The 27,441-nt window shown below is 43.4% G+C and overlaps 1 protein-coding gene across 1 annotated transcript in view; it reads right to left on the reverse strand.

The window, feature by feature from the left end:
* Positions 1-6,498: 6,498 nt before the first annotated feature.
* Positions 6,499-27,441, reverse strand: part of LOC122928684 — a 104,694-nt gene continuing 83,751 nt past the window's right edge. Inside the window, exons 3-5 of the mRNA XM_044281823.1 lie at positions 25,525-25,620; positions 13,368-13,480; positions 6,499-8,290 (exon numbers count right to left, since the gene is read on the reverse strand). Of these exons, the coding sequence (XP_044137758.1) occupies positions 8,159-8,290; positions 13,368-13,480; positions 25,525-25,620 (341 nt within the window). The 3' untranslated portion in view covers positions 6,499-8,158. The remainder of the gene's footprint in view (positions 8,291-13,367; positions 13,481-25,524; positions 25,621-27,441) is intronic.

Below are 27,441 nucleotides of genomic sequence, written 5' to 3' on the forward strand. Positions count from 1 at the left end.
TGGAAAACACATTGCATCCGGAAGCAAGTTCGGATGCAGTGCGTCTTTTACTGATGGTTGCTAAGAGATGTTTGTAAACCTTCAGTTTTGTATCACACGCGTGAAAAACGCATCAAAACGCATTGCATCCGCACGGAAAAAACTGAACAACCGAACGCAATCGCAGACAAAACTGACTGAACTTGCTTGCAAAATTGTGCGAGTTTCACTGAACGCACCCTGAACGCATCCGGACCTAATCCGTCACGCTCGTGTGAAAGAGGTGAGCGTAGTGCCCTCTTCAAACAGCTGATCAGCGGGGGTGTCGGGAGTCAGATCCCCACTGCTCATATATTTATGATGACCTACGGTATGCTGGGGATAGACCATCCATATCAAATTCCCAGGTAAACCTTTTAAGTGAAAAAACAAGAGTCTTCAGCTTGCGAGGAGGGACAACACTTGACTGCGCACTTCTGTCCCCTTCTTTACTTAAATAAGTGAACAAGGAGGCAGAAGTGTACATACACTTACTTGTTATGCAGCATAGCTGGGTGAACTGGAGGGAGAGTTAGCTGGCAGGATCGAGAGTGGTTGAAAACATCCTCCCCCACCCTCTCTGTCCCGACGCTGCTCTTCAGGACTAAGGCCTCATGCACACGGCCGTTGTGCGGCCATTCCGTGCATTGGGTACCTCAATTTGCGGTCCCCAATGCACGGGCAACGTTCAACAAGTTCTATTTTTTGCGGTGTGGAGGCACGGACAGAAACACCATGGAAGCACTCCGCAGTGGTTCCGTGGGGTTCCGTGCCTCCGTTCCGCACTGCAGCTCCAGATTGCGGACCCATTCAAGACCCATGTTTTAGTGTCTCCATAGTCTGAGAGTCATAGTTTCTTCAGTTTTTAAGCAATTGTCTTAGGTAGGGTATCATTTTTGCGGGATGAGATGACAGTTTGATGGCACTATTTTGGGGTGCATATGACTTTTTGATCGCTTGGTATTACACTTTTTGTGATGTAAGGTGACAAAAATGGCTTTTTTGACACAGTTCTTTTTTTTTAATGCCAATGGGTTAGGTCATGTGGTATTTTTATAGATCAGGTTGTTACGGACGCGAAAATACCTAATATGTCTACTTTTTCCTTTTTTTACATTTAATACAATAAAAGCATTTTTGAAAAGTTTTAGTGTCTCCATAGTCTGAGAGCCAGAGTTTTTTTTATTTTTTCAGCAATTGTCTTAGTTAGAGGCTCATTTTTTGGTGGGATGAGGTGACGGTTAGTCTGGTACTATTTTGGGGGGCATACACCTTTTTGATCGCTTGGTGTTGCACTTTTAGTGATGTAAGATGACTAAAAAAAAAATGTATTTTATATTTTTTGACGGTGTTCACCTTTCCTTTTTTTTTCCTATAATTTTTTTTTTACTTTATTTTGGGAACGCTTTTTTTTTTTTTTTTTTTTTTTTTACTTGAAACTTTACATTTTTCCCCCACTCTGGGACTTCAACTTTTGGGGGTCTGATCCCCTTTACAATGCATTACAATGCTTCTGTATTGTAATGCATTGGCTGTAAGTTTATTACCACTGTAATACGCTTACAGCCTGCTTGCCTGTGAGATCCAGGGGGCTGGATCTCACAGGCTCTCCCGGAAGGCAGCCACGATGCCTAAGGAAGGTATCGGGCTGCCTTCCCTGTCGTCACAGCAGCATGGGGACCCCATGGACACCGGCACCCGTGAGGATACCGCACGTGCCGCGGTCAGCGCTGACCGCGCCGTGCAAGGGCTAATGCTCTATCAGTGACAGCCAGACCCCTGCCTCTGATCGAGCAGGCGCAGCTCCTGCACCCGCCCGATCAGCTCGCTGCCACCTGTCTCGGAAACGTCCGTGACAGTGCCCTTCCTAACTTACGGTGCTGCTCAGGGAGCCTCCAAACCATGAGTATCACTACTCTTATTTGGCCACGTGCCCCTTCAGCACGTTGCAGTTGTCTGTATTGAACAGTGCTACTCACTTCTAAAATGTTGTCAGGAAGGTCAACTCTACTTTTCAGGCATGTACGAACAATCCAGATGAGAATTATTCCAAGCTGAATCCTTCTGATTATGCACAAAACAGTGGGTGAAAAAATTATTTTTTCGCCAATGTTCAACAGAACATGTGGACTGTACAAAGCATATGTGTCAAATTGCCGCCATCATAGGGAGAAGTGAGGATCTGATTACATCACAGCTTGGCTACAAGGACCGCATTTAAATAACACAGTGCAATACCAGCAATAAGATAATGCATATCAAGCCATGACATGAGACATGACAGTAGTCTTTAGTCTTGTGATGGGGATGTGCTTAGTGAACAAGCGTATTTTGTAGGCACATTTACACTGCGCCGATGAGCAGACAATTATCAAGAAGAAAGGGTTCCTTCCTGACAATTGCCTGCTCTTCAGTCGAGGAGAAGCACAGCATTTACATGCAAAAATCTCCTCCACTGTATGAGGACAAGAGATGACTACTGCATTTGCTTGTCCTCATAGAGATTAATTTATCTGGGCAGCAGAATGATATTTAGACAGCACAATTTGCTGCCCAGAAATGATGATTGAGGTGATCATTCACCCTATGAATGAGTGTTTTGCTCTTTCATTGGGTGATCTTCAGCATTGTTAAATGGTCAGATTATCGGGAACCGACATTCATACGATCACTCGTTCCCAATAACCGAAATATTGGGCCATGTAACTGAGCCATTAGTCTTGTCTTGATAAGAAGGGAACTCACGAGTTGGGTTGGAGAATGTCTTTCGTTGGTTTGTTAACCTATCCCAGAGAAGATAGCAGGTTTAGCTGAAAAGGAAACGTACTGGTGAACTGATGGAATATTTTTACTTTTGGTTGTGGTACTGACATTATGAGTGTTTTGCAGTTTACCTCTGCAAAAGGAATTTTTTAGGGGTGGGTTTATGATTGTCTACAGTTATGTTACGTTGGATCAATGCAAAGCATGAGGCATACTGCTTCAATAAAAAGGTCATAATGGTGTAGAATCTGTATCACTAAGAACTTTAAAACCTCCATTCTGAACATTGATGGAAAATTAGAGATATGAGATGGGTACGGCTAACTCTGCGGTCCTATGTAGCATTAAAGTGTGATGCATTAAAGAGAGGACTGTTGGTGTCTGAACCACAGGCACAAGCCACATAGTTTCCTAGTGTCTAAAACATGAGCTTTTGAAGTTTCCATTTCCTTTTTCTTACAAAGAAGAACTGTCAATTTCTACTTATTAACAAATGTCACATCTTCAAACCATAGACTTCAGTATGATGAAGGCCTGCATGATGGAAATCATGTCATATTAGAAGACTACTAATAAAAAATTAAAGACTGAAGGATGAAGATACAATCAACTTGAATAATTTCATGATGGAATTTATGTTGACGTATGTTTCTAAATAATGTCATTCTAGATCTTTCCAGCTCAGAGGTGCGGGCCTACACAAACATGTTCATTAAAGGGGTTGTCTGCTTGATTACATTTTTTTAAAGTAATAAAAAAAGTAAAGTAATAAAACAAGTCATCACCTCACCAATCCCATTGCAATGCTCCCTGGTCCCCGATCAGTCTTTACTTCCTGGCTCCTCTTGACACACAGGAAATGATCGCTCAGCCAATGACTGGCCACAGCAGTGACCCCAGCCAGTGATAGGTTGAGTGCTCATTTCCTGTGCATGTAAAGGCCAGAGGACTGGGAAGCATCAGAGTGGCAGCAATTGGTTGTCGATAGTGTTTGTGACTTATTTTATTATTTTATGACGTTAATATATATATTATACATGAACACAGTGTACATCCTTGATGGCTTTGAACATCTACCTTCAAACACTGCCCCACCCTTTTTTCTTCCCTTGTCCACTTGATGTAGAGGTTGATATGCTTATTTACATGTTATATTTTTTTCATATGCTCCATATTTTTCCATTTCTAGTGACTATGCTGTAAGGGGTGTATTCAGTTTATTAGGTATAAATACCTATCATACATACTAAAGTAATATGATATCAATAGTATTAGAAATATAATTAGCTTGATTAATGGACTATGCTATCTAAATCTACAAAATATATAAGGATTAGTAATGGTTGTTAAATGTCCGTAAATAGTAAATATTCACCATACAGCACAATGTTCAGGTTTAAAGGGGTTGTCTCACGAAAAATATTCTACGGTTTTTAAACCAGCACCTGGATCTGAATCCTTTTGTAATTGCATGTAATTAAACATTTTGTATAGCTACTGAGTTAATCAACAAAATGTATCTGTATAGCACCACCTGCTGTTTGTTAATTTCTTATTTCTTTGTCCTGCTCACTGAGAAGGACACACTTGCTTAGTTTCATCCTTCAACTGCCTCCTGAGCTGTGATAGGGAGAGCTGAGACACGCCCCCTGAGCTGTTATAGGAAGATCTGAGACACGCCTCCTGAGCTGTGATAGGGAGAGTATGGACATGCCCCCTGAGCTCTGATAGGGAGATCTGAGACACGCCCCCTGATCTGCAGCACAAGACACTTCCCTCCAGCTGTCAGCTTGCATTTAAATCTAGCAGAGCAATGAATGGGGAGATCTCTGGATTCATGTGAGGTACAGAGCTGGTTCTAGCTTTGTTAGAAAGAGCACTAGCATTCTGGATAGATCATTCTGTCATCTTGGCACTGTTTTTGTCAGTGGGAATTCTCTCAAGTGTGCACACCCGTGTTAAATCTCTACAGATGATTTTACATGTATTTTGGATATACAAGACAGGGGTATAGGGAGATTGGGGGCCAATGGCTTCTTTTAGAAAATCATACTGGGTGAGGGTTTGCCACCACATGCACTTGTGTATGGCTTTTTCAGGATATCATATTAGGTGAGGGTTTTCCATCCCCTTTCCCGAACCCCCTCCCCCCTCCTCCTCTTCCCCACTCTCCATTCACTTTTTCATTAGTTGTTGCTCAGCTCTTGATTTATTATTTTTGTTAGTATAAATGAGCATTACATTAGTTTTTTTCACAGTTCCAAATACATCACTCTTTCACCACCCATAATACCTTTGGGCGAAATATGTCATACACCTTGCACATTTAGTTATTCACCATTATTTATATGTATCATAGATTTTTTACTTGTGGGATCTTCACATCACAGATATATTTAAAGTTCACGTCACACCAATACACTCACACTGGTTTCACTATTTACAATGGAGAGTACTATTCTGAGTTTACTTCATTATTATATATGCATATATATATTTTTTATTTAATATTTTTCTAATTCAATATATGTTTTTTGCACTAATAATTGTTTTATTATATTTTACCATGAAATATATTCTCTTGCACTTTATATTTATTCACATCATGTGCAATCATGTATTATGAAGTTCTTTTATAATTATGTACTGTGTGATTTTGTATAATATGTTGAACTGTATGTATTTTAATATCAATTGATGTACAGAATGAACATGTATATATTATAATAACGGGTTGCACTATTTTATACATTTGTTATTACTTATATTAGGCATTATGAGATCCTGTACAATATACTCACCTTGTATGGAATTTTACACTAACCCATGTATAGAATGAACACCCTTATACTCCATAATATTGGGCGGTTTTATGTCTTATAATTAATGTATACAGTGTAATTAGGTAGAAATGAGAAGTGGCATAATATGCCAAGCAGGTGTATATGAGAGATATCCTGTATGGGAGTGCCATAGAGCGCTTGTTCGCTCCGATTTTCTTCCCCTGTGATGTGTGCAGATGACGCACGAGTCGGTGCATCGCACCTCCTACCTGGCGTCTTGACGTCGGCCAGCCACATGACGTGAGATGTCACGTGTCATGGGCGGTACGAGGTGACGCCGGCTAGGGGGAGTATCACATGCCGGATTACGTCCTTCAGGTCCTTGCTGCTGAACATCCAGGTGACTAAAATACCTTGGTGATTAAAGATACTGTGAATGCAACCTGATTGGAGGAGAGACCTTTATAATCTATGATCCACGGTGATGGCGCTACCCCCTGACGAAGGCACGACGAAACGCACGTTGGGGTAACACCACCCCGGTTTGGATACACTACCTTTCTTGGTGAGTCTCCTCCATACATGACTATCATTTGTTTTTTATGGTCAATAGTCTGCAAGATGCTACGGCTCCACTTGGGCCTCATATGTTTTGGTTACATCTGCAAGTCTGATTGCTGTCACCATCTCCTGTGTTGACTTTTTGTCCCACAGAGAGATATTGATTGCACATAAAATAGGAGACTTTGCCACATGTTATAGAGCTTTATTATTGATATTCACCATGTATTTATCTTTAGTGTAGTGTACCACTGGGATGGTGGTCTTTTCCTGCTGCTACTTCTTTGTAATACAACGTCTTTTATGTATGAAATCATGTTATTCAATAAAGCATATATATTTTTTACATCTGTATCTCTTGGCTTCGCTACTTGTAGGTCGTTGCATTTAAATCTAGCAGAGCAATGAATGAGAAGATCTCTGGATCCATGTGAGGTGCAGGGCTGGTTCTAGCTTTGTTAGAAAGAGATTGTCATGTACTATATGTCCAACGTTCTGATTTATTTCTTAATCTAGCTTTATAGCAGTCAATGTCTTGTTTCTTTCCTGATATAAAGTTCCAAATCTTCTACATATATGAGAAGATAAACAATAAATTCCTTGCCTTTGTCAATAGGGGGAGCTTAGAAGCTTACTGTATGTATATATTTTTTTTAGCAAACTACTAATTGCAGCAGGCAGCATGTCCTAAGAGCCAACCAACGCAATCCTTGGAACATGTCCCCAATAAAAAATAAAAAAAGCGCTCACCTTGTCACAGTCCTGGCATTCCCATGATGCAGCCACGTTTTCCACCTCTTTGGGTCCCTGCCATTCTGGAAGTAACTTGGTCCCATGACAGCTGCGGCCAATCATTGGCCTCCGTAGCCACTTGTGCTAGAACTTCCCTTCACTAGAAGTTACATGACCACTGGCCTCAGAGGTGACGTGTATAGCCTATACACTGTACTTGAAAACTACATTTATATATATGAGTGAGGGTTGAGAGCCCCCACTCATGTCACATATGCCCAACAAAATAATGACACTGTAAGTCTAAGAAGATATGTTTGTATTTTTGATTTCTTATTCTTGTTGATCGGGAGAAGGGGTCTCTTGGGACCATGTTATTCTCACAGTATCAGTTCTGCAGGAACTGGGACAAATAATACATTTAAGTCATTTGAGTTTTAATGCATGTTCTCAAGAGCTGGCATAAGTAGAATGGTGCGAGTTCAATTTTTTAATAAACAAGTCTAGTCTGTTGTCACCATGTGGTCCCATAGAAGGTCTTTGACCGATTATCCATCCTGGGGCCGGCATACCATATCTGCCATTTGCCAGTGTCCCAGTAGGTAAGGAGGCCCACTGCTAATGATGACTTTTTCCTGTCTATTACATTTCATGTCAGGGACTTAGCTGGTGCTAATGGGGTCATATACTGTTCTTGCATGAGAACTACTCCACAGAAATGTAAAAGTCCCAGGCAGGAGCGGATTGGCCATAAACCCTACAGGGAAATTTCCCAGTGGGCCAATACCTAGGAGGGCCAACCAAGCACTCCTCACGGCCGCCTGCCGGGTTGATAATGAGCTGATTCTGTCTTATGCACCTGACCAGCAGCCACAGGTGCCCGCCCTCCTGAATTCAACTATATTGACTTCCTCAGGACACCGATACAGTTAAATACTGTGGCTCAGATGGCAGTATTTTGTGCTGCACTGTGGTATTTGGTTCAGCTGAGGTGGTATATTGCTCTGCACTATGATATGCTGGCCCTGTGTACTTCTGTTGTCCCTGCCTAATTATGTTGCCCCGACTTCTGTCAATTTGGACCCACCTGCAACAAGGGGCCACTATTACCTTTTTTTTTTTCCAAGGCCACTTTTAATTTCCAGTCCACCCTTGGTCCCACTGAAGGTGCAGTGTTGTGTTTTGGTTGGTCATCTTAATTGTAACTCTAGTTGGGACAGATCTGGACCCAAAGCCACTGCTTGACCTACTTCTTTATATTACAATGCTGCTAGCAACAAGTGTGCAAATATGGTGAAGAGTCACATAGCAGTAAGATCAGATTCCTCTGTTGTTTCAGGCTCGGCCAAGTGGCTTGTGGAAGGGGTGGCAGCTTTATCATCTGGATTCTTCATTGCAAAATAATCAAAAGACTCATAAAGAGTTGACACTGCCTAAAATGAAAAGGAAACACAGGCATCAAGCTTAGCAGGATCAACGACGATGTAGCATAATACAGTACGGTAGATATATCATGAGGTTCATATGAACATGTATTTTAGAATCACTGTAAATAATTTAAAGTGGACATGATCAGTATAGATGTAAACCCTCAGATTTCAATCCTCTGGTGGACCCAAGGAGCCCCAGTTTGACACTTATGCATGCAACAGATCAGGCGGCAGTGATGCCCTATTATTTGAATCCTGTAGCTAGAGGCCAATTCTTTCACATACCTATCAGAGGGTAAAACAGTGGTGCTCAAACTCTTCAGAAGTTTCTATATTTCTGCATAAATCTGCCCTAAATGTACATCAGATTTTCACAAAAGTTCTAAAAGTAGATGCATATAAATATATAATAAAATATAAATATAAATAAATAAATAATTGTTCATGAGTCCACCATCAGCAGGAGACTGAACAACAATGGTATCCATGGCAGGAGTGCAAGGATAAAGCTGCTGCTCTCCAAAAAGAGAGTCTGCAGCTTGCTAAAGATCACATGGGGAAGTCAGAAGGCTATAGGAACAATGATTTGTGAACAAATGAGATCAAAAATAAAACTTTTGGTTTAAATAAGAAACCTTATGTTTGGAGGAAAACGCTTCATTCCAGCATAAAAACCTTGTCCCATCTGTGAAACATGGTGGTGGTAGTACCATGATTTGGGCCTGTTTTGCTAGATTTGAGTCAGAACGCCTTGACATCATTGAGGGAAACATGAATTCTGAATTATACCAGAAAATTCTAAAGGATAATGTCAGGACATCTGTCCATGAACTGAATCTCATGAGAACGTGAGTCATGCAGCATGACAATAACCCTAAGTACACAAGTCGTTCTACCAAAAAATGGTTAAAGAAGAACAAACTTAAAGTCTTGGAATGGCCAAGTCAAAGTCCTGACCTTAATCTAATAGAAATGTTGTGGAAGGACCTGAAGCAAGCAGTTCATGGGAGGAAACCCAGCAACATAAAGAGTTGAAGCTGTTTTGTACGGAGGAATGGGCTATACTTTCTCTAAGCAGATGTGCAGGACTAATCAACAATTAACGGAAATCTTTAGTTGCAGTTATTGCTACATGAGGGGGTCACAGCAGATACTGAAAGCAAAGGTTCATTTACTTTTGCCACTCACAGACGTGATATTGGATCATTTTCCTCAATAAATTTCAGAATTATTTGTTTGAATTGGTTATCTTTATTTATTTTTAGGACTTGTATGAAAATCTGATGTACAGTATATATCAAGGGGAGAGAAAGAGAACTGGATCGCACATCCACAATGCTATGCTTTGATCTAATTAATTTCACTTCTCAGCGCTATAATAAAGTGTACAGCCCCCCATACTGCATGCTGTACAAGAGGCATTAGTGTACATTTTGATCAAAAGGCATAAGCCTACTCACCACGTCAAGTTTGCCTCTTAGAGTGGTGCAGTACTGCGTGGTGGCCTTTTGTTTTTGTGGCGCTGTGCTGGTGGGTTGGTGGGACTCGGTGCCGTGGGTGGCATTGTCGGATAGCAGGGTGCTGATTGACTCCTGGATCCTGCCGCCTACTAGGGCAGTGCCGTGTGTCACCGCACTGTGCTGCACCTATTTGTCAGAGTAGGTCCCACTCTAAGAGGCAACCTTGATGTGGTGAGTGGGCTTATGCCTTTTGATCAAAATGTACACTAATGCCTCTTGTACAGCATGCAGTATAGGGCGCTGTACACTTTAATATTGTGCTGAGAAGTGAGTTTAACTAGATCAAAGCATAGCATTGTGGATGTGCGATCCAGTTCTGTTTTTCTCCCCTTGATATATGAAAATCTGATGTAGTTTTAGGTCAAATTTATGCAGAAATATAGAAAATGATGAAGGGTTCACACACTTTCAAGCACCTATGTACATTCAGAATAGAAGTAAACTTAAGGTAACTGCATATAAAAGTAGTCTGTTAAAGATCTACTAATCTCATTCACACATATGTACAGTGTATTTGGAAATCCTTTCACTTTTTTTTTTACATTTTGTTACATTGCAGTTTTGTCCTAAAATACAAAAAAGTTACAATTTTCCCCCACCATTCAGCACTGAATACCCTAGAATTTTAAAAATCTTTGCTAATTTATTGAAAATGAAAAATAAAAGTATCCTTTATTGGGACTTAGTTGAATCCACTTTTACAGCGGTCAGACTTTTTAGATATGATGCCACAAGCTTTTCACACCTGGATTTGGGGATTTTCTGCCATTCTTCTCTGCAGATCCCCTCAAGCCAGGTTGGATGGGGATTGTCAGCAGAGAGCTATTTTCAAATGTCTCCAGAGATGTTTGATTGGGTTCAAGTCAAGTCTCTGACTGGGACACTCAAATACATTCACGGAGATGTCCCTAAGACACTCCTGTGTTGTCTTGGCTTGTCTGAAGGTAAACCTTCGGTGCAATCTCAGGTCCAGAGCCCTCTGGATCAGGTTTTCATTAAGAATATCTGTGTACTTTGATCCATTCATCTTTCCCTCAACCAGTGATGGCTGACCTTCTGGAAGTTTCCCATCTGCACCCAGGATCTTTAGAGCTCAGCCAGAGTGACCATTAGGTTCTTGGTCACCTCTCTTACCAAGGCCCTTTTCCCCCAATTACTTCAATTAACTGAATTTACCACATGTTGACTCCAATCAAGGTGTGGAAATATCTCAATGATGATCAAGAGAAATGTGAGGCCCCCAGAGCTAAATTTCAAGTCTCATAGAAAAGGGTCTGAATACTTATATCCATGAGAAATGTTAGCCTTTCTTTTCAAATTAATAAAGATTTCTAACATTCTGTTTTCACCTCTCTATTCACGACAGCAAGATGTGGCTGTGCCATAAAACGTTCAGATGGGAATTTCATTTAGGCTACATGCACACGACCATATATGTTTTGCGGTCCGCAAATAAAAAAAGGATGACATCTGTATGCCATCCGTTTTTTTTTTTGTGGATCCATTGTAACAATGCCTAAAACGGACAAGAATAGGACATGTTCTGTTTTTTTTGCGCGGCTACGGAACAGACATACTGATGCGGACAGCAGGTAGTATGTCTCTTAGCACAACAAAAGCGGGGGATGTGGCACCAGACGCGTTTCTGGGTACTAGTGTTCAACCCTTTCTCAGTGGACCACTGAGGAAGGGGTGAACACTAGTACCCCGAAATGCGTCTGGTGCCACATCCCCCGCTTTTGTTGTGCTAAGAGACATACTACCTACTATCGACTGCCATTGACCAGAGGTTCGTTACTTTATATCAACGAAAGTTATCAACACAGTATTTTCGTGAGTAAACGAACAGAGGTCCGGCAACCATTGGCCCACGTGTCGAATAAAAGTCCGTCAGCGTGGTCTTCATCAGCAAGATTCTCCCAATAATATAGTGCTACAACAACGGAGGCACGATTAGGGAGTGGAAACATCTTGAGGTCTGGCAGGAGTTTCAAGTCGATCTAGAGGTAAAAAATCACTTGCAAGTTGTTCAGTAGCGGGACGCCGCTACCTAACCTGCTTTAGCGGGACGCCGCTGTATTCAGGTGTGGGCACATAATCATATGAGCTTTGATCCATGTTTCAGGACAGTTTGGTCTTGAAAATTATCTAGAGCTATTTGATCGATTCTTTACAGGACTTTTCATAGGATCAATTTTTACAGTATCGATTTTTCTTAGTGGACATTTATCCCTTCTATGTACATTGGGTCGACTATTTTACATGTTTACAGGCCGAAATTTGGTATGCCATGATGGTTCCAGAATAGAGCCAATATTTTTTGCACTGTCTTCAATTGAACTAACACTAATTGTTGCTGTTTTGACTGTTACATTAATTAACTCATTGCGTTGCTACATATTGTGCTGCTATTACTTTATTGTGCTGCTACCTATTGTTAACATATAGAGTCAACTATTTTCATGTTGTTAACATTTTATGCTGCCACCTTTTTATCGATTGCTGACTATACAGCATAAATAAATATAATTTTCAGTATAAGTACATGGTCCCGGATTTCTTTGAGTGCCCTGCCCACATTTTACCCAATTTTCCCTCCTTTTCGAGTGAGTGTCCTCGTTTGGACAGGTGCTCCTACTTTGGTGTCCGAGCTTCCTAGAGCGACATCATAACTGCTTATTTATTTCTTCAAGTTCCTGGGGCTCCTGTGAATACCATGCACTGTATAAAGTTCAAGATTAGGGATGAACGAATAGATTCTAAGGAATCGCTTTGTGTTATTAGCATGAGTTCTTCACTTGTGAGGCTCTGTACCCAGAGGTGAAGAGGGACCGCCTGTCTTTTGATTGACAGTGACAGACATCTCGCCCAGCCTTGACAATCTCGCGCCTGCGCCACTGCTGTGCCTAGCGGCACTAGGGCAAGAGGCTCTGCTTTCTCTAGTGAAGAAAGGACTGTCCATGTGCCGCTACACTTCTGCATAGCTGTGCATGAACAGTCACTGCTCCTGAGACTGAAGCAAAGCCTCTACGCTTGCACCGGTACTTGGAGCAGCAATGCAGACGCAATATTTTCAGGGCTGGGTGAGATGTCTGGCCCTGTCAATCAACAGGCAGGTGGGCGCTTCCTCCCCTGTGTGGACAGCCCCTCACAGGTGAAGAACTTTTACTAATGGGACAAATCGATACGTTAGAAGTGATTAGTTCATCATCTACTCCAGAAGCATATGACTTCTTAGGGTACATTCACTGCTGATTTTTCCAATAAAGAAATCAGCTGCGGAAACTGCCATGGTTTTGCATTTTAAATGTGGTGAATCCACCGGCAGCTTCAGTGCCATTCAATGGGACTAATCCACAAGTGGACACCTGCACAGAAACCACACCAAGATAGGACATGTCCTCTCTTCATGTGGTCTGTAAAACAATATGGGAATACTCTGTGACCACATAAACAGCAGCGTGGACTCCCACCATAAACAATGGAAGATCTCTGAAAATCAAATACTGGTTGTCGAGGGGTTAAATCAAAAATGTTAAAACATTGAGAGCTCTAATTACCCATTGGACCGAATTTGTAGAACTGCTGCTATCTTCCTCAGCTTTGGCTGCATTTGGTTGCATTTGGTTAAGCTCCACATGTTCTTGACTCCTGTTCTGTGGTATTTTCTTAGCTGGAGATATAAATAGGATATAATAATGATATGGAATTTTGTATATTTCCATTAAATCAACAGATTAAAACAAAATCCTATTTACAAGATTTTGCTTTCTGTGGTAACAAAAGCAGTGCATTTCCTTTGATTTTAATGGATGGTAGAGGTCTTGGCTTGTATGAACCCCCTCTCTAGTATCCCAGCATGCATAAAATGTAAATGGGTATTCCAATCTCAGCAAGTAATGCATATTTCTTGAATATTGAAGTTCAGGTAGACTATGAGTAGTGTTGGGCGCGAATATTCAAATCGCTTTGAGAATTTGCGAATATTTAGAATATTTGTAATTTCGAATATTCTAGATTTTTTTTTCCGTCAGTAACCTCCCTTCTTGCTTGTGGGCCAATGAGAAGGTTGCAATGTCTTTTTAAGAACCTCCCCAGCAGCCATTTTCTACAGTTCTTTAAAGTTCTGAGAGAGAGAACAGTGTCATTGCTGTGCTCTGTGCTTTCCACATTACAGTAGATAGATAGATAGCTTATATATACAGTGGGATGCGAAAGTTTGGGCAACCTTGTTAATCGTCATGATTTTCCTGTATAAATCGTTGGTTGTTACAATAAAAAATGTCAGTTAAATATATCATATAGGAGACACACACAGTGATATTAGAGAAGTGAAATGAAGTTTATTGGAGTTACAGAAAATGAGTTTAATTGTTTAAACAAAATTAGGCAGGTGCATAAATTTGGGCACCACAAAAAAGATATGAAAATTAATATTTTGTAGATCCTCCTTTTGCAGAAATTACAGCCTCTAAATGCTTCCTGTAGGTATGCTTCCTGTAGGTTCCAATGAGAGTCTGGATTATGATTGAAGGTATTTTGGACCATTCCTCTTTACAAAACATCTTTAGTTCATTCAGGTTTGATGGCTTCCGAGCATGGACAGCTCTCTTTAAGTCACACCACAGATTTTTTAATTATATTCAAGTCTGGGGACTGAGATGGACATTTCAGAACGTTGTACTTGTTCCTCTGCATAAATGCCTTAGTGGATTTTGAGCAGTGTTTAGGGTCGTTGTCTTGTTGAAAGATCCAGCCCCGACACAGCTTCAGCTTTGTCACTAATTCCTGGACATTTGTCTCTGGAATCTGCTGATACTGAGTGGAATCCATGCGTCCCTCAACTTTGAGAAGATTCCCAGTCCCTGCACTGGCCACACAGCCCCACAGCATGATGGAACCACCACCATATTTTACTGTAGGTAGCAGGTGTTTTTCTTGGAATGCTGTGTTCTTTTTCCTCCATGCATAACGCCCCTTGTTATGGACAAATAACTCAATTTTAGTTTCATCAGTCCACAGCACCTTATTCCAAAATGAAGCTGGCTAGTCCAAATGTGCTTTAGCCCACCTCAAGCGGCACTTTTTGTGCTGTGGGCAGAGAAAAGGCTTCCTCTGCATCACTCTCACATACAGCATCTCCTTGTGCAAAGTGTGGCTAATGGTTGAACGATGCACAGTGACTCCATCTGCAGCAAAATGATGTTGTAGGTCTTTGGTGCTGGTCTGTGGGCTGACTCTGGCTGTTCTCACCATTCGTGGCTTCTGTCTATCCGAGATTTTTCTTGGTCTGCCACTTCGAGCCTTAACTTGAACTGAGCCTGTGGTCTTCCATTTCCTCAATATGTTCCTAACTGTGGAAACAGACAGCGGAAATCTCTGAGACAGCTTTCTGTATCCTTCCCCTAAACCATGATGGTGAACAATCTTTGTCTTCAGGTCATTTGAGAGTTGTTTTGAGACCCCCATGTTGCTACTCTTCAGAGAAAATTAAAAGAGAAGGGGAAACTTACAATTGACCCCCTTAAATACTCTTTCTCATAATTGGATTCACCTGTGTATGTAGGTCAGGGGTCACTGAGCTTACCAAGCCAATTTGAGTTCCAATAATTAGTTCTAAAGGTTTTGGAATCAATAAAATGACAACAGTGCCCAAATTTATGCACCTGCCTAATTGTGTTTAAACAATTATAGCACACTTTCTGTAAATCCAATAAACTTCATTTCACTTCTCAAATATCACTGTGTGTGTCTCCTGTATGATATATTTAACGGACATTTTTTATCGTAACAACCAACGATTTATACAGAAAAATCATGACGATTAAGGCTACTTTCACACTAGCGTTCGTCGGTCTGCTCGTGAGCTCCGTTTGAAGGGGCTCACGAGCGGACCCGAACGCAGCCGTCCAGCCCTGATGCAGTCTGAATGGAGCGGATCCGCTCAGACTGCATCAGTCTGGCGGCGTTCAGCCTCCGCTCCGCTCGCCTCCGCACGGACAGGCGGACAGCTGAACGCTGCTTGCAGCGTTCGGGTGTCCGCCTGGCCGTGCGGAGGCGTGCGGATCCGTCCAGACTTACAATGTAAGTCAATGGGGACGGATCCGCTTGAAGATGCCACAATATGGCTCAATCTTCAAGCGGATCCGTCCCCCATTGACTTTACATTGAAAGTCTGGACGGATCCGCTCAGGCTATTTTCACACTTAGCTTTTATATGCCAATATAATGCAGACGGATCCGTTCTGAACGGAGCCTCCGTCTGCATTATTATGATCGGATCCGTTCAGAACGGATCCGATCGAACGCTAGTGTGAAAGTAGCCTAACAAGGTTGCCCAAACTTTTGCATCCCACTGTATATAATACAGATAGTGTTGGTTATGTCCTGATATAGTGGAGCTGTTGCAGTGCAGGGTGTTAGGTGGTGTGATAGGTTCTGCTGTCCATACATACATGCAGACCTGCTAAAATGTGAAGTTTCACATATTGCGCCAAAATATTCGCATCTTTAGTGCCAAATAGCGCAATCGGGAATATATTGGAGCACTCTAACTGCATATAAAGCCATTTTTATTGTTCTGCTGTGCCAACCATTTTCTCCAGTCTCAGTAAATTTCTAGCAGCTTGGAAAATGTAGCAAAAGTGACCTACGCCTGTATTTCGCGCGCATTACGCAAATATTATATTGCAGATTTTTCGCAATCAAGAAAATAATCTCGAATTCGCGAATATATGATGAATATTCGCCAAAATATTTGTGAAATATTGCGAATTCGAATATAGCCCCTGCCACTCATCACTAACTACGAGTATGATTTTCTGTATTTTTCATGTTCTCCATTTGTTGTCATTGATAGAGATGAGTGAAGTTTTAAAAAATTTCATTCGGCAGCTTCGCCAAAGTTCCCCAACAAATTCAATTCTTTATGAATTAAAGAGGACCTTTCACTAGTTTAAAAACTAAAAACTAACTATATCAGTGGGCATAGCCAGGCTATGACCTGTGCTCTGCGATTGGCCAGCGCTGCAGCAAGGGACATGCCTAATACAAAAAATCCGTCCAGTACAACAGAGGCAGCTGCAGACACCGGAGCCTATACCGGGCGAACGGAGCGGCACCCAGACATACTAGTAAGTGCAGGGGGACCCCTGGGCGCCGCTCTGCCCACTGATATAGTTAGTTTTTAAACTAGTGAAAGGTCCTCTTTAAATCGTTATAAATCAAGTATACCCAGGCGACTCTGTCTTAGGGTGCGGACACATGGAGCGGCCATACTGTGGCAGGTTGCGGCCAGCTGTGATGAAGAACTGCACAGCCAATCAGCCCTCAGCTGCCTTTCATTTAATAATGAAGACTGTACTGCACTGTATAATCAGTCTTCATTGTTAATGTCCGGTTCGGCACCTTTAAACAGGGGCTGTAGCTGGTATGGGGTTTGACTAGTTAGGTGGGGCACAATATGCTGGCATACCCACTTCTCCAACCTCAGCGCTCTCCTGCCCTACAGTTGGGAGCCCTTCTTCTGCCATCTGCTTTTCCTCCTTTTTCATATTTGCTAATATCGATGAGAATATGTCATCAGGAACATCCAGCACCTCCTCTCTCTGCATCTTGCTGACTTTTCTAGGGTGTAAAGCAACACTGTCCCTAGCGCATTGTCACAGGACAATGGTGGAGACCACACAGTATGAGGATTTTATAGGCCATGACATCACAAGGGTTGACTATCTGCAGACAGGGCCGCACCACCAATTAGGCGAGGTAAGGTGATCGCCTCAGGCGGCGCGCTCCTGGTGACAAGTGGAGGGGTGGCGGCAGTGCACAGGTAGATGAGAACTTTCATTGTGGAAGCGCTCATCTCCATAGTCATGTCACAACCAGACAGCTGAGAAGCTCTGACAGAGGCCTTTCAGAACCTCCTCCTTGAGTTTCTGTGTTGTGGTATTCAGTTCCTCCTCTCGTTAGCCTCTCTCAGCTGTCATGTGTTGGACTAATTGCTTCCCTTTAAATTCCTCCCCAGAAGGCTTTTCTGGGCGGCTTATACTTCTTCCTGGAGTGTGTGTGCATGCTGACCTTGTTCTCCTGTCTGCTACAAAGCTAAGTGTTGTACCTTTATCGTTTATTTTCTGTTTGCTGAATTCCAGGTGACCCTGACTCCCTCCGTATCTTGTGTAGGGAGCCGGTGGTCGTGTCCCCTCACTATTGTAGGGTGCTCAGGGCTTTATAGTCAAGGTTCGTGGATATGCAAACCTCCCCCATTAGGATCTTTGCATAGGCTGAGCAGCCAGGGAAAGTGCCAGGTCTCCTGCAGGGGTCTCCCTTGGTTCCTTAGCTTTTGGATCCAGCGAGTCATTTATACATGTTGCTTTGCCTTGTTTCCTGTACACCGTCCGTGACATTATAAGCCGCCGTAACCGTCTCAAGCATGGATCCGGTTTCACTTTTGGCTGAACGCTTCCAGGGTCTTTCATTGGAGGTAGCTGATCTCCGTAAGACTTTTTCTCAGCTTCAAGTGACCGGTTCAGCTTGCGTTCATGGAGTTTGTTCTGAGCCTAAGATCTCGCTCCCGGATACGTTCTCCGGGGGTAGTGAGAATTTTGTGCGTTTTAGAGAGGCTTGCAAACTCAATTTTCGCCTTCTTCCCTACTCCTCTGGTGATGAGAAACGGAGGGTGGGGATCATTATATCGCTGCTCAGAGGTAACGCTCAGTCCTGGGCCTTTTCGCTGCCGGAGGGGGCACGGCCTCTCCGTTCAGTGGATGAATTCTTTTTAGCCCTGGGTCAGATATATGATGATCCGGATCGTATTGCTCTGGCTGAGTCTAAACTACGTCTATTATGCCAGGGTAAACAATCCGCAGAAATATACTGCTCAGAATTTCGGAGATGGGCAGTTGATACTGGTTGGAATGATGCTGCACTCCGAAGTCAATTTTGCCATGGTCTTTCAGAGGGATTGAAAGATGCATTTGCCTTTCATGAGAGGCCTATTTCTTTGGACTCTGCTATGTCTCAGGCCGTTCATATTGACAGGCGTCTTAGAGAGAGAGGAGAGATGTCCCCTTCCTGTCATACTCAGTCCCAGGACAGTGCAGCGGTCCCGTTCTGTGCGCAGGGGTCTCAGTCGCCGTCAGCCCCTTCTGAGCAGGAGCCCATGCAGCTGGGGTTGATTGCTTCTGACAATAGAAGATTCAGCTCGCATGGGAGGGTTTGTTTTTGTTGTGGAGGTATAAATCATTTGGCAAATATTTGTCCCTCTAGGAGATTCAGGCAGTTTTCTGGGAGTAATAAAGAAACAAACAGGAAAAAATCTTTTAAAAATGTTCCGTCTGTTACTATTGGCAGGGTTGAGGCGGAAATTGAAGGTTTTCCATTTGCTTGTAGTTCCCGTTTTGTCCTGCCGGCTAGGGTGGCGCTAGAGAGCAAGAACATTTTTTTTGATTTTTGTGGATAGTGGAGCAGCGGTCAATCTCATTGATAATCAATTTGCGATAACTCATGGTTTCCAGGTGCGCACTTTGGGAAAGGATATTCCTGTTTTTGCTATCGATTCCGCTCCACTTTCTCAAAAATCATTAAAGGGCATAGTTCACAATATCCGTTTAATTGTGAGTGATGCTCATGTTGAGGATGTGTCATGTTTCGTCCTTAGCGGTTTGCCTACCCCTCTGGTGTTGGGGCTGCCCTGGCTCACTAAGCATAACCCCACCATTGATTGGCAAGCGAGGCAAATAAATGGTTGGAGTGACTTTTGCAGAGAGAATTGCCTCATGACATCTGTTTCTGAGGTTGCTACTAAGACTGTACCATCTTTTCTCTCTGAATTTTCGGATGTCTTCTCTGAGAGTGGAGTTCAGGATTTGCCCCCGCACAGGGAGTACGATTGCCCTATTAATCTCATCCCAGACGCCAAGCTGCCTAAACCTCGTTTATACAATCTTTCCCAACCTGAGAGGATCGCTATGCGTGCTTATATCTCTGAGAGTCTGAGAAAGGGACACATACGACCCTCGAAGTCACCTGTTGCCGCTGGTTTTTTCTTTGTTAAGAAAAAAGATGGTTCTTTAAGACCTTGTCTGGATTTCAGGGAGCTGAACAATATCACAATTCGTGACCCTTATCCGCTTCCTCTGATCCCGGACCTATTTAACCAGGTTGTTGGGGCTAAAGTCTTTTCCAAATTAGATTTAAGAGGGGCATACAACCTGGTCAGGGTCAGAGAAGGGGACGAATGGAAGACGGCCTTCAATACCCCTGAGGGCCATTTTGAAAATTTGGTTATGCCTTTTGGTTTGATGAATGCCCCAGCCGTTTTTCAGCATTTCGTGAACAGCATTTTTTATCATTTGATGGGAAAATTTGTATTGGTGTATTTGGATGACATTTTGATTTTTTTCTCCCGATTTCAAAACTCATAAGGAACATTTACGTCAGGTCTTGCTCATCCTGCGGGAGAATAAATTATATGCGAAACTGGAAAAATGTGTGTTTGCGGTTCCAGAAATTCAATTTCTGGGGTTTCTTCTCTCCGCTTCTGGTTTTCACATGGACCCCGAGAAGGTCCGCGCTGTGCTTGAGTGGGAGCTTCCTGAGAATCAGAAGGCGCTGATGCGTTTTTTGGGCTTTGCCAATTATTACAGGAAGTTCATTTTGAATTATTCTTCTATTGTTAAACCACTCACTGATATGACCAGAAAGGGGGTAGATTTTTCTTCTTGGTCAGTAGAGGCGCATAAGGCTTTTTCTGATATCAAGGAGAGTTTTGCTTCCGCTCCCATCTTGGTGCAACCTGATGTTTCTTTACCCTTCATAGTTGAGGTTGATGCTTCTGAGGTGGGTGTGGGGGCGGTCTTGTCTCAGGGTTCCTCTCCTGCCAATTGGCGACCGTGTGCCTTTTTCTCAAGAAAACTCTCCTCCGCAGAGAGAAATTACGATGTGGGAGATAGGGAATTGTTGGCCATCAAGTTGGCTTTTGAGGAATGGCGCCATTGGCTAGAGGGAGCCAGACACCCTATTACCGTATTTACTGACCATAAAAATCTGGCCTACTTGGAGTCAGCCAAGCATCTGAACCCGAGACAGGCCAGATGGTCTTTGTTCTTTTCTAGGTTTAATTTTGTTGTCACGTTCCGACCTGGAGTTAAGAATGTGAAGGCAGATGCCCTGTCACGTTGTTTTCCGGGAGGCGGGAATTTTGAAGACCCGGGTCCCATTTTGGCTGAAGGTGTGGTGGTCTCTGCTCTTTTTCCTGAATTGGAGGCAGAGGTGCAGGCAGCCCAGTCAGAGGCTCCTGATCTTTGTCCTCCTGGGAGGTTGTTTGTGCCTCTCGCTTTAAGACACAAGATTTTTAAGGAACACCACGATACGGTCCTTGCTGGTCACCCGGGGGTAAGAGCCACACTGGATCTCATCGCTCGGAGATTCTGGTGGCCTGCGCTTCGTAAGTCGGTTGAGGGTTTTGTGGCAGCCTGCGAGACTTGCGCTCGTGCCAAAGTCCCTCATTCACGGCCATCAGGTCCTCTCCTTCCCTTACCCATTCCTTCCCGTCCTTGGACACATCTGTCCATGGACTTCATAACGGACCTGCCTCGTTCCTCGGGGAAGACTGTGATTTTGGTGGTGGTGGACCGTTTTAGCAAAATGGTGCATTTCATCCCTTTTCCTGGTTTGCCCAATGCTAAGACGCTGGCGCAGGCATTTGTTGATCACATTGTCAAATTGCACGGTATTCCTTCAGACATAGTCTCTGATAGGGGCACGCAGTTTGTTTCCAGATTCTGGAAGGCTTTCTGTTCTCGCTTGGGGGTTCGGTTGTCATTCTCTTCTGCTTTCCACCCGCAGTCGAATGGCCAGACAGAGTGCGTCAATCAGAATCTGGAGACATATCTGCGCTGTTTTGTGGCGGAGAATCAAGAGGATTGGTGTTCTTTTTTGTCCCTTGCTGAGTTTGCTTTAAATAACCGTCGTCAGGAGTCCTCTGATAAGTCACAATTTTTTGGTGCATATGGGTTTCATCCACAGTTTGGGACTTTCTCGGGAGAGGGGTCTTCTGGTTTACCTGATGAGGACAGATTCTCCTCGTCTTTGTCATCTATTTGGCAAAAGATTCAGGATAATCTAAAGAGCATGAGTGAGAGATATAAGCGTGTGGCAGATAAGAGACGTGTGCTTGGTCCGGACCTGAATGTTGGTGATCTGGTGTGGTTGTCTACCAAGAATATCAAATTGAAGGTTCCCTCCTGGAAGATGGGTCCTAGGTTTATTGGGCCTTACAAAATCCTGTCTGTCATCAATCCTGTTGCATACCGTCTTGATCTTCCTCAGACTTGGAAGATCCATAATGTTTTTCATAAGTCCTTATTGAAACCTTATGTTCAACCCATTGTACCCTCGCCTTTGCCTCCTCCTCCGATTATGGTTGATGGGAATCTTAAATTTCAGGTCTCTAGGATTGTGGATTCTCGTCTTGTCCGCGGTTCTCTTCAGTACCTTGTTCATTGGGAGGGGTATGGTCCTGAGGAGAGGATGTGGGTACCAGTGACGGACATTAAGGCCTCTCGTCTCATCAGGGCTTTCCATAGGTCCCATCCTGAGAAGGTGGGTTCTGAGTGTCCGGAGTCCACTCGTAGAGGGAGTGGTACTGTCACAACCAGACAGCTGAGAAGCTCTGACAGAGGCCTTTCAGAACCTCCTTCTTGAGTTTCTGTGTTGTGGTATTCAGTTCCTCCTCTCGTTAGCCTCTCTCAGCTGTCATGTGTTGGACTAATTGCTTCCCTTTAAATTCCTCCCCAGAAGGCTTTTCTGGGCAGCTTATGCTTCTTCCTGGAGTGTGTTTGCATGCTGACCTTGTTCTCCTGTCTGCTACAAAGCTAAGTGTTGTACCTTTATCGTTTATTTTCTGTTTGATGGATTCCAGGTAACCCTGACTCCCTCCGTATCTTGTGTAGGGAGCCGGTAGTCGTGTCCCCTCACTATTGTACGGTGCTCAGGGCTTTATAGTCAAGGTTCGTGGATATGCAAACCTCCACCATTAGGATCTTTGCATAGGCTGAGCAGCCAGGGAAAGTGCCAGGTCTCCTGCAGGGGTCTCCCTTGGTTCCTTAGCTTTTGGATCCAGCAAGTCATTTATACATGTTGCTTTGCCTTGTTTCCTGTACACCGTCCGTGACAAGTCATCTGTATTGCCGTCATTAGGACAGCGATACAGATGGATGCTGCGGGGCAGGGGAGAAGCGTCTCCCTTCCCTGCTCCTCTGATAGGCTGCGGGCCTAGTGCCTGCAGCCTATCAAAGGCCAGTGCAGGCAGAGCAATTATGTCATTGCGCCACCTGAGCCGTACAGCGCGCTGGCCAGAAGAGGCCTGCATCGCATTGCTGCCAGCCTGATGGAGGTAAGTATGTGAGTTTATTTTTTTTATATGGTACAATACAGGAGAGGAGCGCTGTGGGGGCACTTGTTACTAGCACATGATTGGGGGGGCACTTGTTACTGGCACATGATTGGGGGCATCTATGGGGAGGCACTTCTTACTGGCACATGATTGGGAGGCATCTATGGAGGGCACTTGCTACTGGCACATGATTGGGGGGCATCTATGGAGGGCACTTCTTACTGGCACATTATTGGTAGCATCTATGGGGGCAATTCTTACTGGCACATTATTGGGGGCACGTTATGTTTACACTATTAGTGTCAGGGGCACTATTTGCTGGGCGTGGTTATTTTAGGACACTGCATGCCAATAATTATTGAAGGGCACTGTCTGCATGGTAGTATCAGGGGGTTTTGGGGAGCACAGCGGCACAGTATTGGGGGTGGTAGGATGATTTGTCCAGAAGATGGGAGGATGATTAAAAAGTAGTAAACTAAGATTTTTTTTGTCAAACTGCAGAGACGAGAAATGGCTGAAAACTGGTGGTCTGGTCTGAAGGTCTGAAAGGAGAAGATGAGGAAAGAGAACATCTACATGAAAGGAGACGTCGCTGGATGTAAGAGGTATGGGGCGCTGTATTACCCTATATGTTCTGTAGTGATATATATAATGTAAGGAGGGAAGGGGTTAGGTTGAGAATTTGGTATGGGTGGGTGGGGAAGGGGGGGGCGCTTTTTCAATTTTCGCCTCAGGCAGCAGAAAGGCTAGGTGCACCCCTGTCTGCAGATTGGCTGGCTGCACAGCATAATGGGTGATCTCGTGATCCCAGGCTTGCTTTCTCTACACCTAGTTTCGCTTTGTAAAATGTGCAGCCGCCATTTTAGCAAAATCTCATTTGTTACCACGAAGCGCAAGGAAATTTGGATTTGTTGCGAATTGAAGTTCGCTTCACTCAACAATAGTCTTTGAATAAGTACTCTCATTGTTTACTTGCATTGGATAAAAATGTGTCTTGGTACTGTGATAATCACTTATTAGGCATCCTTCACACATCAGCGAATCATGGAAATGTGCTGTCCATGTTCTCTACAGACAGCACACGTGCCCATTGATTTTGTGTTTATTTACACATTACTGATTTTCCACTGACCTTGAGTGAAAAAAATCATGGAGACATGCAGTACTTTGGTCTATAATGTGGACCAAACACCCCCATTTGGTCAGTGAAAACCACTGACACAACACCGATGGCGCTTGTGTTCGGTCAGTGATTCACGTACCATTGATAGGAGATACTCTGGGATATAGGAATATCATTTTCAGCCTAGCAGTAAACATGGGACATAAATGACACACGGATGGCAAAAAACTGACACACAGGTTAAACATGGATTCTGTATGGACATCTTCACGGATAAGCCACTGACCATCTGGTCACCGATGTCATCATAGACACAAAGTCGGCTCAAAAGCTGGAACAGGCTACAGGAGTTCACAACGGATATGTGAACATGTAGCCTTATAGCGACAGTACTACTAGGTCCTGTTCACATCTTCAGGATTCTGTCAGGACCTTGATTTGGACATTTGTTATCTATTGCAAGAGAATAGGGTATTGTACGCCCCATTGACACACAATAGAAAAAAATAATCATCTAAAATTTTAAAATCCACAGCTTATTCAGCTGATTAGGCTACATTAGAAACATAGAAACATAGAATGTGTCGGTAGATAAGAACCATTTGGCCCATCTAGTCTGCCCAATATACTGAATACTATAGATAGCCCCTGGCCCTATCTTATATGAAGGATGGCCTTATGCCTATCCCATGCATGCTTAAACTCCTCCACTGTATTTGCAGCTACCACTTCTGCAGGAAGGCTATTCCATGCATCCACTACTCTACTACTTCTTCTTTTAAATATTCTTTCCTCTTTTACCTTGTTGATTCCTTTTATGTATTTAAAAGTTTCTATCATATCCCCTCTGTCTCGTCTTTCTTCCATTTGCGGACCCGCAAAACACGGATACCGGCCCTTGTGCGTTCAGCAATTTGCGGATCGCACATGCCGCCACTATCATAGAAAATGCCTATTCTTGTCTGCACACGGTGTGCTGTTCGCAGATTTTGAGGCACCATTGAAATAAATGGGTCCACACCAGTTTTGCGATGCGGACTCATTCATAGGGTCGTGTGAATGTAGCATTAATTGCACACTGTCATGAAATGAACTATACACCTGTATGTCCACAGGCCAGGTCTTCAGAAAACAACAAAGATCCAGTTAACCATTCAGTAAGTCTAAATTCGCAATGTACTACACTTTTATAAATACATACGTGTTCTTTTCTTTCTTTTGCACAGGAAGTATGCTGTGAGGGCCACAAAAGGTAATATCGCAATAGCGCCAACTAAATTCATGTGTTTTGGCTGACCTGAGGATGGGGAAAAAAGAATGATTGCATATAATGAGCAGTGTGGATTATACATTCTACAGAGTAGTAGGCAAATCTATAAATATAAAGGACGTATATATATATATGTATGTACAGTGCCTTGCAAAAGTATTGACCCCTCTTGACTTTTTACATATTTTATTACATTACAGCCTTAAAGGGAGTCTGTCACCACATTTTAGCATGTTAGACCGTTAAAATAGGGTTATGTGATCCAGCCAGAACATAAAAACGGTACCTTTGTGGTAGAAAACGGACTTTTCAATTTGCAGAAAACGAAGTTATAAGATTATCTTCTGAGCCCTCTCAAGTGCCCAGGGCGGTCTCTCAATCCTCGGAGCCCCAGGCAGGCACCTCCTAAACGGCTGATAACTCCGCCCTCCGTGCGCCTCTGCCCGCCTCTGCCTGCCCTGCCAGGAGCGGGCATCGCATTGCGCATGCGCCCGCTACGATTTGGACCGCACTGCCACAGTGGAAAGGGACAGGGGAGGGGAGTAAACGGGCGGGCAGAGGCGCACGGAGGGCGGAGTTATCAGCCGTTTAGGAGGTGCCTGCCTGGGGCTCCGAGGATTGAGAGACCGCCCTGGGCACTTGAGAGGGCTCAGCAGATAATCTTATAACTTCGTTTTCTGCAAATTGAAAAGTCCGTTTTCTACCACAAAGGTACCGTTTTTATGTTCTGGCTGGATCACATAACCCTATTTTAACGGTCTAACATGCTAAAATGTGGTGACAGACTCCCTTTAAGTTCTATGTTTTTTTAATCAGAATTTTATGTGATGGATCAGGACACAATAGTCTAAGTTGGTGAAGTGAAATATGAAAAATATATAAATAAAACTATTGTTTAGAAATAGAAAACAGAAAATTGGCATGTGCGTATGCATTCACCCCCTTTGTTAGGAAGACTATAAAAAGCTCTGATGCAACCAATTACCTTCAGAAGTCACATAATTAGTGAAATGGTGTCCACCTGTCTGCAATCTAAGTGTCACATGATCTGTCATTACATATACACACCTTTTTTGAGAGGCCCCAAAGGCTGCAACATCTAAGCAAGAGAAATCACTAACAAAACACTGCCATGAAGACCAAGGAACTCTCCAAACAAGTAAAGGACAATGTTGTTGAGAAGTATAAGTCAGGGTTAGGTTATAAAAAAATATCCAAATCTTTGATAATGCCCAGGAGCACCATCAAATCTATCATAACCAAATGGAAAGAACATGGCACAACTGCAAACCTGCCAAGAGACGGCCGCCCACCAAAACTCATGGACCAGGCAAGTAGGGCATTAATCAGAGAGGCAGCAGAGAGACCTAAGGTAACCCTGGAGGAGCGGCAGAGTTCCACAGCAGAGACTGGAGTATCTGGAGGAGGACATAGGAGGACAATAAGCCGTATGCTCGATAGAGTGGGGCTTTATGGCAGAGTGGGCAGAAGAAAGCCATTACTTTCAGCTAAAAACAAAAAGGCACATTGTGAGTTTGCAGAAAGGTATGTGGGAGACTCCCAAAATGTATGGAGGAAGGTGCTCTGGTCTGATGAGAATAAAATTGAACTTTTCAGCCATCAAAGAAAACGTTATGTCTGGTGCAAACCCAACACATCACATCACCCAAAGAACACCATCCCCACAGTGAAACATGGTGGTGGCAGCATCATGCTGTGGGGTTGTTTTTCAGCAGCCAGGACTGGGAAACTGGTCAGAGTTGAGGGAAATATAGATGGTGCTAAATACAGGGATATTCTTCAGCAAAACCTGTACCACTCTGTGCGTGATTTGAGGCTAGGACAGAG

The sequence above is a fragment of the Bufo gargarizans genome, chromosome 1 (assembly GCF_014858855.1).
Source record: "Bufo gargarizans isolate SCDJY-AF-19 chromosome 1, ASM1485885v1, whole genome shotgun sequence".
Lineage (NCBI taxonomy): Eukaryota > Metazoa > Chordata > Amphibia > Anura > Bufonidae > Bufo > Bufo gargarizans.